Source organism: Notothenia rossii, assembly GCF_949606895.1.
Source record: "Notothenia rossii genome assembly, chromosome: 5".
Lineage (NCBI taxonomy): Eukaryota > Metazoa > Chordata > Actinopteri > Perciformes > Nototheniidae > Notothenia > Notothenia rossii.
The window spans coordinates 14,777,226-14,789,358 of NC_136903.1; the positions used below are offsets into that span (position 1 = coordinate 14,777,226).

The following is a 12,133-nucleotide window of genomic DNA, read 5'->3' on the forward strand; positions in this document are numbered from 1 at the left end:
TTAAATTGTGTGCAAAACCAACACAATAATTACTCCAGGTAATATTCCGATTTAAGGACTTTTATTTGTAACACATTATTTTTAAACTGTCATTTTGCGTCTTTTACTGAAGAAATGTTCTCAATCCTTCTTCATACACCGGTATTAAGTCTAGCCTGGAAGATAAAGAGAAAACGAGAGGAGTTCAGCTTTTGTGTATTGTGTGTTAATGTACTTTAATTCTGGGTATCCTGAATACTAGTTTGAACTCAGTCTTCAGCACCTGAGAGCTCGGTGTCCTCTGATGAGAAAGTGAACCTGTGAGCAGAATAAACAGTGAGTGTGCTGGGTGTGTCCGATGCCACAAGACCAGAAATACAAGTCTGTTGAGTGTTTATAATATTCAAATTTGCTGCTGGGAGAAATGTTGTGCCGATTGAGCAAGAAGGGCGTTGATATGACACTCACTGCCCCCCTGTGGTGACACACGGCAAAATACTCAAGGCCTTTGTGAAGGTTTAAAGGGCCCTATTATGCTGTTTTGGGTTGTCCCTTTCTTGTGCATGTAAATGGTCTGGAAAGGCTTCAATTCCAAAGTGCCCACAAGAGGGAGCTTCTCCCCCCCTGACTGAAACGCCTCCATTAAACTCCTTTGTTTAATTCTTTGACATGGTGACATCAATATGTACAACTCGCACTTTGATAGCCCTCCTACACATTGTACGTGTTAGGCTAAGGGGCGGGACATCTCTAAACTGTTGAAAAATCTCAATAGAGCCGGCCAGCTGACAAATCATAGCAGACTGGGCTCTGGTTTCAGACAAAGGGCGAAAAGAGATACTGCAGCACATCAGGCAGTATGAAAAATAAAGACCTTTTGGAAAATGAAAGCATGGAAAGTAGAGGCAGAAAATGCAAATATAAACTTGAACATTGAAATTAAAGCGCCCCTTTAAATCAGTGAACTATCAGTTCTATGTTATTGTCAACGAGAAAGCGTGTCACAGTAAAAACACTGAGATCAGTTTATTTAAAACAATATCACAGTGTAGAAACACTAATTTTAAGATTTGTATTACTATGTACTTTGAAAATGTTCAAATGGTGTATATTTTGTTCTTGTTAACATCTGTGTTGTGAATTGGTTCAGTGGTAACAAGACGATTGAAGGAAATAAGAAAAAACTTGAACAAACTCCAGTCATGTGGTCACACAACATATGTTTATTTCCTTCTTTTTCTCTTTTCCTTGCTCCCTCTTTTCATAGTTATACCCCTAATGCCTTTCAAATGATTAGAATTAGATAATCTGAGAAGTTCGATTTCCTCTCTGATTATGTGTATTTCATTTTGCAGATGTGAAAATAATAATTTGCTTCATCTTTTGGAGTCACAAGTAAAATGAAACCCTGTGAAAAACCAATATGTGTACTTCAGCAAGGAAAATAAAAATGACATAATTTATTAGCATTATTAAAAAACAGGTTGAGTAAGAAGACTGTTTATTTAAGGCTGGCTGTTTCACAAGTATGAAGATGGTTCACTAGACACAAGGAATAGACAGTCAACTAAAAAACTCACAGGTTAACTCGCTGAAAATCATTAGAGTAAGACGGTACATGAGCTTAAATTATATTCTAACACTGTTTAACAAACAATCAATCAGGGAATACATGCACCCTCCTTAGTGTTATTAACATACGACAAGTATATATACAATTTATACATCCGTAAAAACAGCATTATGACCTCGTAGAAATATTTCACAACATACCATACATATAAAAGATTCATATGAATTGTTGTGTGATAAATTAAGAACATCTGACTTAGAGAAGCTACATTATTAAGTAGAAAAGGTGAGTTTCTATGGATAAGAAATATTAAAAACAAGTTGTATTTTCTAATCTAGAATAAAAAAAGAGAGGTATCCATCTTGTCGTGTCATATTCATAAGGAGGAGGAGGTGATGCATGGAACAAGTATAAAGAATCCCATTAAAGGCTGATGTTGCCTGTTGGCTGGACTTCTAATAAACCCCCGGGCTGTTCCGGATGCCGCAGCACAGCACCATGGTGAAGATCATCTCGAAGATCTACATGGGAAAAGGACAGAATGACTTAATTCACTAGGTTTAATCACATTTAGGGCTTCAATTGATGATTATTTTCATTAATGATGAATATGCCAATTATTTTCTGGATTCATTTATTCATCATATAATCTATAAAATGTCAGAAAATATTGAAAAAGGTCCATTCAAGTTTACACAGTCCAGGGCGATGTGTATAAATGTCTTATCAGTCAAAAACACAAAGATATTCAATTGAATATGATATAAAACAAAAAGTATCAAAATATCCATATTTGAGGATGAAAATAGACATTTCTGCTTTTAAAATTACTTTAACGAATATCAAAACAGCAGATATTTAGATCAAACGATTGATTAGTTTAAATAATAAACTACGCCCTGATCAGAGCTGATGTAATGTTTGATGTAATGTTTCAGGGACGTTGGCCATGATCTGAGCCTTTCACACTGCAGCTGTGAGAAATATCCGTCACATGTCCAGTCTGACACTCACCATGATAACAGCAACCACCAAGGCAGCCAGACCGATCAGGTAGAGCTTCTCTGAGAACAGCTCGATCAGCTTATAGTGACAGCTCTGGGAGGAGACAGAAATAAAAAAGTTGAGCGTGACACTCTGATAAATGACAAGTGTTTACCCCTCACACTGTACACACACTGTACACACACTGTACGGGAGCCCATGTAATGGAGAGCTGACTGCTGTCAAAACAATGGGCTGAATTTCAGCAGCTTGTGACCGCATGACTCTGAATAATTAATGATGTCATATGTTATCTATTAGAAACATAAATAGAAGCCAGGAGTGGAAAAGGATAAAAGTCTTGCTTTGCTGCTATAGGTTGAATATAGCTCCAACCCAATACGGGGTTACATTTACCAAGAATACATAGGCAGGAAAACACCACAGGCAATGTGATGTTATCTTTTATATTACTATAAGATTATTTACATAAAGCAAATAAAGTAGTTGTGAACAGTTGTCTTTTTAAACATTCATGTCAAAACGTGTAACTGCTTAATAATAATCTCTGTATCTGTTCCAACTTTCAGCATCATGTAAACATTGTTGACAATACAATTATAATAAATACATTTGTGACAGTCTTGAGGTAAATGCTGAGTTTTTATTTGTAACACTGGATCATAATGTTCATATTTCGGTATGTATTAAAATAATACAACATTAACACAGTGTCAAATTAGGCCATTTGCACTGTGTAAAGTTATCTCATTTTTGCATAATAATCAACATCTTTGATATGTAGAATATCTTCTGGAAATGTAAATGGACAAACTAATCAATAAACTAATCAGATAGGAATTTCTATTCTTGGCAACTATAGTGAATTAAATATCAGACAGTGTATAAAAAAAACCATATGGCCAAAGAGCAGTACTGCTTATGGATTTAAAACATTGCCCAGTTTGTTCTTCCTGAAGATTTATTTATAGTCAACTAACTGAGAAAAAAAGTCAATTTGTTACACAAGTTCATATGTTATTATTGGCGACGATACTACTACTACTACTACTACTACTACTACTACTACTACTACTACTACTACTACTACTACTACTACTACTACTACTACTACTACTACTACTACTACTACTACTACTACTAATAATAATAATAGTACTACTTCTACTACTACTACTACTACCACTTCTACTTCTACTACTACTACTACTACTACTACTACTACTACTACTTCTACTACTACTACTACTACTACTTCAACTACTACTACTACCACTTCTACTTCTACTACTACTACTACTACTACTACGTATTACTACTACTACTTCTACTACTACTACTACCTATTACTGCTACTACTACTACTTATACTACCTACTACTACTTCTACTACTACTACTACTACTACTACTACTACTACTACTACTACTACTACTTCTACTTCTACTACTACTACTACTACTACTACTACGTATTACTACTACTACTTCTACTACTACTACTACTACTACTACTACTACTACTACTTCTACTACTACTACTACTACTACTAATACTACTACTACTACTACTACTACTACTACTTCAACTACTACTACTACCACTTCTACTTCTACTACTACTACTACGTATTACTACTACTACTTCTACTACTACTACTACTACTACTACCACTTCTACTTCTACTACTACTACTACGTATTACTACTACTACTTCTACTACTACTACTACTACTACTACTACTACTACTACTACTACTACTTCAACTACTACTACTACCACTTCTACTTCTACTACTACTACTACCTATTACTGCTACTACTACTACTGCTACTACTACTACTACTACTACTACTACTACTACTACTACTACTACTACTACTACTACTACTACTAATACTACAAGGTAATCAACATATTTTCCCTTTTTCAACCAACCAGATCCTTGCTATTTCACAAAACCATAAATGTATCTCTTTCTAAAGTTACTAATAAATAAACATTAAATGTATTTCCGGGAGGGTAGACATTCACCAATGAAAACCATTTCTGTACCAGGTATTGTGAAAATCATTTAAGTATACCTGAGATTTCAGAAAATCTTCCGGAGTCTTTCTGGGACACAAGGTGCCGACGACTTGTTTGAACAGAGCGGTGTCGTCTCCTTTACCGCAGCAGTCGAGCTGAAGGGGAGACAAAGGAACATATAGCATGATCAAAATAATAATTTCACTTATTCATGTTACAAAATATCGGTAAAGTGATGTTGAGTGACGTACCGTAGAGTGGAAAACCTCCAGCACCTTGATGGCAGAGTCTTTGCTGGGATTGCCGGAGATGTCCACAGCTTTGATGTATGCAGAGTCGTAGAAATTGATCAGTTCCTTGGAGATCTGAGTTTCAGAGACAGGAAACCAAACAGAGCAGGTTCACTGGAGCGCAGAGGTGGAAAATCGATAGAAATATCAAAGATTCAGTCGAGTTTGTGTTGCTTACCGTGTCCTTGTTCATGAAACCCCACATTGCTGCAGCCACTTCACAAGCGAAGAGGATAATCAAAAAGAAGAAGAACTAAAGAAAGAAAATAAAGGGGAAAAGATTATATATTTAAACAAAAATAACAACTTCCTGCTGGATAAAAGAGAAATACTCACAGTCCCCAACAGGCACTGAGATTCCTGAATGGCACCGTAACAACCGAGGAAGCCCACAAGCATCATCACAGCCCCCACAGCTATCAGTATGTACACACCTGGAGACACAGAAACATAATAATGTAAAGAAATGTATCTCATCATGTATCTCAATGTGTCCTCAGCACCACTAGGGGGCAGCAGTGTCAGAGCAGTGTGCTGATCATTGATCCAAGTTTTTTTTGGTAAGTAACTTCCTGCATGTTTTCCTTGCCTTCCCTGTAGGATGACTTGACACCATTGACATCCTGAAGCAAAACGACCCCAGGATACTGAGTAAGAGCTGACTCTGCTCAGCTGTCAGGCCACAAAATGCCTTACCCACAACCCCCTCTGCTGTGACCTCTGCCCCCAAGCATTATTCTTCCCCAGGAAACAGGGGGACCCACGTGAATATACAGTCACCCACCCACATATACACGCTCATCATGGTGTGATTAAACTGAAATAGAGAGATTCACACCCGGAGGTTGAGCAATGTTTTGGCTGTTATACATAGTGATGATAAAAATACAGTTTCCATGACTTTAAAAGGCACAGCCGTGTGCAACAAGCTCCAGTTCAGGTAGTCGTGTTGCAGGAAAAAGTCAATGAAGAGCAATAAAGCTCCAGTTACAGCAGAGGTCTGGATTATGTTTACACTTAAATGAAAACGTTCAGGACGGAGTCAAGGTGGAATGAAATATCTGTTGTTCGGGGAGTATGTGTTTAATTTAGAGAACAAGTACGCACTTGGTAACATGAAGGAATTCATTAGTGGCTATTTATATCTCATTTTCTGTGGATGGGAAACATGTGAAATGTGTTGTCAACTGCTTTAAAGACTGCAGACTGTTGCATAATATTAAGAGACCAAATGACTAACTCCTGTGATCTTTTTCTTTTGGCGCAGTGAGATTAGAGGTTGGCTGGCTCCGCTCCAAATGGAATTAATACAATCAATAACCTGCATGAATAAATTACCTGAAGGTGATGAAGTTTCAGAGCGGTTACAGTTTGCTTTGAATAATCTAATGACGCAACAACCTCACACCTGGAACAGTAAAACTCATTAAATGTAAAATCCCTACGGCCAGCGGTGACAGATAATCAAATGTGTTCAGATTTACTTTCAATTTCAAGTAAAGGCCGTTATTGTTCACACAGAAATAAAAAAGTGTAAACATAAATAAATAAAAGTACGAAAGATCAATTAAATAAACACATTATTTACAAAAATTGAGCCTTTTACAAAAATAATAATAAAAAAACGATGATTAAAGCTTATAAACTAATATCTCTCTACAATAATACACACATGATTAAAACAGGTCTTACATTTCCTTTTGATAATGCACAGGGGTTTGGTTTTTACAAAAATAAAATCAACATAAGTACAAAAAAATTGAATTACAAAATACATTGTTAAAGATTGGATTGATTCTAACAATGTTGGCCTCTTACATGAAAGCTAGTCGGGGCCTTTTATCTGTTATTTCCTCTCATCACTTGATATCATTTAGATAATCAATATTTCACATTAAAAAACAGGATTGGAGAAAACTATGAATATCGATTTATGTTGCAGCAGTTTCATTCCCCCAAATAACTACCTGACAGTAGGTAAAGTATCGTTGCTATGACTCAAGTAAAGGATGTGGATACTTTTAGGAAGACGGTGCGGGGGGGGGGGGGGGGGGGGGTCTAGTAATGGGTTTCTATACTTACTCACAGGCGAACGAAACACACGCAGGCTCTAAAGTATCCTGACAGAGAGTGACAGACAGGCCCGGGAAGAGATCCTGACTCCTGCTGTACTGCACACATCACTGATACATCTATACTCTTTCTAACTCTGTATGTCTCTAATCAACACCCCTCCTGCTTTATCCCCCTCCTCTCTTTCTCTCTCAGGTTTTGTTGTAGTGAGAAACGGCTACCAGGGCCAGTTACCCAGCAATGCGGCAAAGCAGCCATTATTTCCACTGCCTGCCATTACTATGACAACACCCTTTGAGGTTGGAAGGCCATAGGGACTTTCAGGGAGACGGGCAATCTTATTCCACTGGGGAAGTTCATTTATTTCTTGTTTCCCAGTGTAATCTCGAGGGGGAAGAGGGGGAGGTTAGGACCATCTAAAAGCACCGCTCTGACTTTTCTCATCCAGTATCTTAAACAAAGAGCCAGGAGTCTTGTTCACACTGTCATAGCATGACACCAATGAACCAAGATGAACACATACTGTGTGTCACTGATTACATGTTGAGTAGAAGATTAAATATATAAAAAAAGGTTCCATATATGCATTTCCTGTTGACAGAGTTGACTTCCTGCAGCGAATATACTCTTAGTCAAAGCTACAGTATGTCTGTAGCCCACCTTACTGTGTCTTTAAAGTTTAACCCATGACAACTCAGACATCATTGAAGAATGTGTACTGTAAATAGTTGCTTTGGAGCAGTAACGCTTCTATAGCTTAAAGGAAATAGACAAACGTTTTTATCTCTGCCAAGAACATTATGTTTTAGGCCGGATGACAGAAAAGAAAGTACAGGCCAGATGTCATGAAACTTGGTGGGATGGTGCAGCATTGGCTAAGAAAGCATCAATTACATTTTGGAGCAAATCCAAAACACATGACAGATACTTTAATTATTTCCGATTTTCTAAACATTGCAAGAGATGGGTGTTGTTGCTGCATTCATGTGGTTTGCAGCTAATTGGAACTACTGAATGGGAACAAGTCAGAACAACAACCAAACATTTACTTTAAGCTGATTTAATTTATTTTAATGACGGCAAGTAGTGACCAAATATCCAACCAACTAGTTACTCAGAAACTATGACAAATGGTGACACATTTATTATACAAGAACATTTTCTTTGTGTCAACGTTGTTTTACTTTTAAGGTTTAAAGTACAAACATGAGAGTGGAATACTCCTCATTAATTTCTTGTCAGTAAAGCGAATAAGCACATTTTCATAAATATAAACCTTTTCTTTAAATACGAGGTAAAGCACTTCAAGTTAAAGAGTAGGAATCAGTTGAAGTGTCAGGTGATGAAAAGAAAGGAAAATAAGTTTTATTTTTAGAATAAATGAGAGAGAATCCGAGCTCAAAAGGCCCCAGTGTACAGCTGTTTGAATTGTAATATAAAGCTTTTTTATTGATACATTAAGCTAACGAGGCAACATATGACTTTAAAACCCCAAATGTCTTTGTTTATTGCCATTTCCATGTGGGAGATGTTAGAAATGTCACGTTTGGATTAAGCTTGTTCCAGTATCTGTGAGACTTCAGAGTAATGTTTTGCTTTTTGTACAAAGACAAACAACATTTTTCTGTCAAACTGTTTCCTCACAGTTGGCGTATGCATCCTTCTAGTTTAGCACTTTGGGCTATGAAATATTGCAGAAAAGTCCTTCAGGCCGAGGCTCTGCATTATACATACAGTGTAAGGTACTGAAAGAGCTTGTGTAACAAAATCTGTCAGCCTTTCCTAGAGTAGCTCCTAGAGTTTGAGAGGCTGGAGCCCTAACCCCACCAGACTCCTGACAACTGCCACCGATTTCAGCCACTGGTTAAGAGGTGGGAGTATGTGTATTTTCAGCCTTACATAAATACCACTTTGGTGCGCCAGTGTGCTAAAAACATCCACTCCAAACTCTAATTTGAAGGGTAATGTGCAGATGTACAAGGTTATTTGAATTATTCAAGGGCGTATGTTCAAGGGAGGGGTAAAAAAAAAGAAACAGTCCCTTGATCTCGCCTGGGTGGGCCTCTCTTGCCGCCCTGCCTTTAAAATCACGAGTGTGCTATTCCTCTATAAAAAGCATGGGCTCGCATTCGCTCTGTATACTTACTGAGGGGTAAGTATGGGAGTGCAGCAGGAGCCCAAATGTAAATTAATGGGCTCACTAGAGTTCACCACCACAACACACCGAGATGAGGGACCTTTGATATGTTCACATCGTGTATTGCAGGTTTTAGGGCCAAAGTCTGGGAGCAAAGGAAACATGATGATGATTTATGACTTTAATACATGATATGAGCCAAAATCTGAGGCACAAATCCCTGAATTAGTTTACAAAGACATACAAAACTTCTTAGAATTCCTCAGGTTCAGATAGTTTAAAGTGCGAGCGACAGTAGGCACATAAAGGCTTTGTTTATGCACCAGAGCCCACATGTCTCAACATCTGTCTGAAACATCTGGCCCTCTCTCAAGAAAGGAGTTTGAAGCTGAAGTCATAAACATGTTTTTTGATCTGAGTTAGAGAACATCACCTACAGTATGCAGTGATCGGAGGGACAGCTGAGTAAAAACACTGAGGTGATGGAGTTAGTCTTGACTCTTAAGTCCCGCTGTGGATCTACGCAGGTCCTGTTTCCTGCTCTTCTCTCAGACGTCACACCACTGTTACTATTTCTGGACTGGATCCAGCTGAGTGTGAAAGACAGGTATTTTCTGTCAATTAGGTAAATTGCATCACTCTGTTAACAGTGAGCTTCCTGACAACAAGGAACAAGGACAGAATTACCAAGGACCTTGCAAGGAAGCATATCTAGTGTCTCACAGAGGATACACGCTTCTGAGGATATAGGAAGGAAGTAGGAAGGTGACCAGGCAAGTCACAGGAGGCTGCATATAGTAGCCCTGAAGTAAACACTTATCTTGTAAGGACTTGAATCCAGTAATGTTAGGATTATGTTAATGTTCTGCTGTAGTTGACTGTTATATTTTAAAAGGCATTGTTTATTTCTTTGCACCCTGTTTGAATACTCACTGATGTAGAAGGTGCCCGGAGCCTGTTGGCCTTCAAACTGCAGGATGAGGAGGTTGCTGGTCTGACTGTCATGGCGGAGCCACAGGGCCACTGCTAAGATCACACCTCCGGCCAGCTGTCTCAAAGAGAGAGAAGGTTTTAATTGATTTTCTTTCATGTTTCTTCACTTTGATATTCAAGAGAGACGTTAGCATGAATATTAAAACCAAACTGTAGTTATCCATTTTTCAGACTTGAAAAAAAGACCCATCAAGAGAGAACGTACAAGACCTGACTCTCCTAAGATCAAGTCAGTGTTCAAACCTTTCTGCTAAAGTTTCTCTGTTCAGCAGTGAACTGTCCTCTAGTGACGAGAGGACATCCTGACACCTCGCTGACCTACAGCACAGACACGTCAGCACCACATTGTTTAAACCAAGTCAAGAACTTTGTTGTTCAACTGTATCCCTCTTGATCTCGCCTCTACTTCACATCCATTAAGGCAGAAACATCCTGGTAAACTGTTATCTTGTAAAAGCTGATGGAGCATAACTACCGAAGGATCAGGGCCATATATTGTTGACATGCTGTCGATTTCTTCTATGTTTATATCAAGACGCATCTGCACATTTATTCTGCACTCCATTGTTCTCAAAGAAACAGGAAACTCAATCCTCGACATGAAAAATAGCAAAACAAGGAAGAGAGGGCTCATGGTTTTCACAATGACAGGCACAGCGGCAAAACCAACAGAGGAAACACTCCATCAAGTACGGCATGTCCAGGATATGGGGAGTTGTCTAAAAAAAGACGACTGTTCTGTATGGGCAAACTCAAATGGAAATACACAAACAAGTGATCCATTCAGTGGGTAAAGGGTGAAGTTAACATCTGCAGGAAGTCTGATATGATGTAACGAAGTGTAAAATACAGACATGCATTTGGAACAACTGTGGCAAGTCCCTTGTTGGTGAAATAACTTTTTAGAAAACAAATCTCAGATCAGTCTGGATGGTCGAAACAACAAATACATAAAAAGATACACCAATGCACTCTTTAAAAGCTTCAAAGGCACTAAATGAGTCTGGTGACCAGGTAGGAACAAAGGAAATGACAAGAGTAAAAACAGCCGCCCCCTCCCCCAGAGGCCGTTTTAGTCCTGTTCAATCTCCCTCTTCACATGTTTAATCTGAGGAGAACAAGACTTAGTTAAAAATCAAGAAACGGTCCAGTATTGAAGGAAGTTTAGTTCATCGGAAACAACTTCAGAATTCAGTGTTTCAATAATATGAACACAAGTTAATTAACTGAAACGATTGATCTAAAGCAGAGTTAATGTGAAAAAAATAACAGTTGTATCCCAGCAGTGACAGACTGAAGCCCAACCAGTGTGAAGTGCTGCTCTAGGCCACCTTGCCCTGCCACTCGGTCATGCAGAAAATACTTTTCTGATGAAGAGCGTTACCACTCCAGCCTGGAGAAGGTTTGTGCTGTGCCTCTCCTATTGATGCTGAATGTCACAGCAGCATAATTAGTACAGCAGGGCAGGAAACTCTCCGGAATGTATCATTTATTAACCTTAAACTCTGAGCTTAACAGAATATTAGCCTTAACAGGGAGATCAGAACAAGTTAAAAGGAAGCAACTCAGACAATAAAAGAACAAAAATAATAGCAAATCCAAAGTAAAATATGTTCAACTCACCCAGAAAATAAAGTTAAAGAAAAATAACATGTATTTGATGCATTTCGTGCAGCCCGCCACAACCATGTTGCCAGTTTTTACCAATTTGTCCTTTTGCAAATCAAACACACTGTGAAGTCAGTCTACTGTCCCGGATCACACAGTCTCTGTCTCTGCAAGATTTTATTCCGGCCGGCTGGGTATAAGCGCCTCTGTGTTGCCAACTCCTCCTTTATAATGAAGATTGAAAACCGAGACCGGGAACTGCCCACCGAGGGAAGAGGACAGGAGGAGAAGAAGGCAGAGGGAACGACACTAAGAGCCCTACTTTGTTCCTCTGCAACTTTAAACATGGGTTATGGTGAGAATAGGACAAACCTCCCTTGACTCTCATGGGGGAAAGGAATGGACAGAAAGAAAGGAAGGAAGTGAAGTTCACAGTCCATTTTAAT

The 12,133-nt window shown here is 38.6% G+C and overlaps 1 protein-coding gene across 1 annotated transcript; it reads right to left on the reverse strand.

Annotated features, from left to right (window-relative positions):
• Positions 1 to 1,419: 1,419 nt before the first annotated feature.
• On the reverse strand, positions 1,420 to 12,020 carry LOC307041682 (CD81 antigen-like). The gene is made up of 8 exons (XM_079685152.1): positions 11,703 to 12,020; positions 10,020 to 10,134; positions 5,213 to 5,310; positions 5,055 to 5,129; positions 4,838 to 4,951; positions 4,643 to 4,741; positions 2,567 to 2,650; positions 1,420 to 2,073 (listed from the first exon to the last, which is right to left on the reverse strand). The coding sequence occupies exons 1-8, from the start codon at positions 11,766 to 11,768 to the stop codon at positions 2,008 to 2,010; spliced, it is 717 nt and encodes a 238-aa protein (XP_079541278.1). The 5' UTR covers positions 11,769 to 12,020; the 3' UTR covers positions 1,420 to 2,007.
• Positions 12,021 to 12,133: the final 113 nt, after the last annotated feature.

Excerpts from the sequence above, each read along its gene's own strand:
- LOC307041682 (XM_079685152.1), bottom strand. The coding sequence starts at position 11,768 with ATGGTTGTGGCGGGCTGCACGAAATGCATCAAATACATGTTATTTTTC. Across the intron at positions 10,135-11,702 it reads TCTTTAACTTTATTTTCTGG|CTGGCCGGAGGTGTGATCTT; the intron begins GTGAGTTGAACA and ends TCTTTGAGACAG. Across the intron at positions 2,074-2,566 it reads TGGTGGTTGCTGTTATCATG|ATCTTCGAGATGATCTTCAC; the intron begins GTGAGTGTCAGA and ends TTTCCCATGTAG.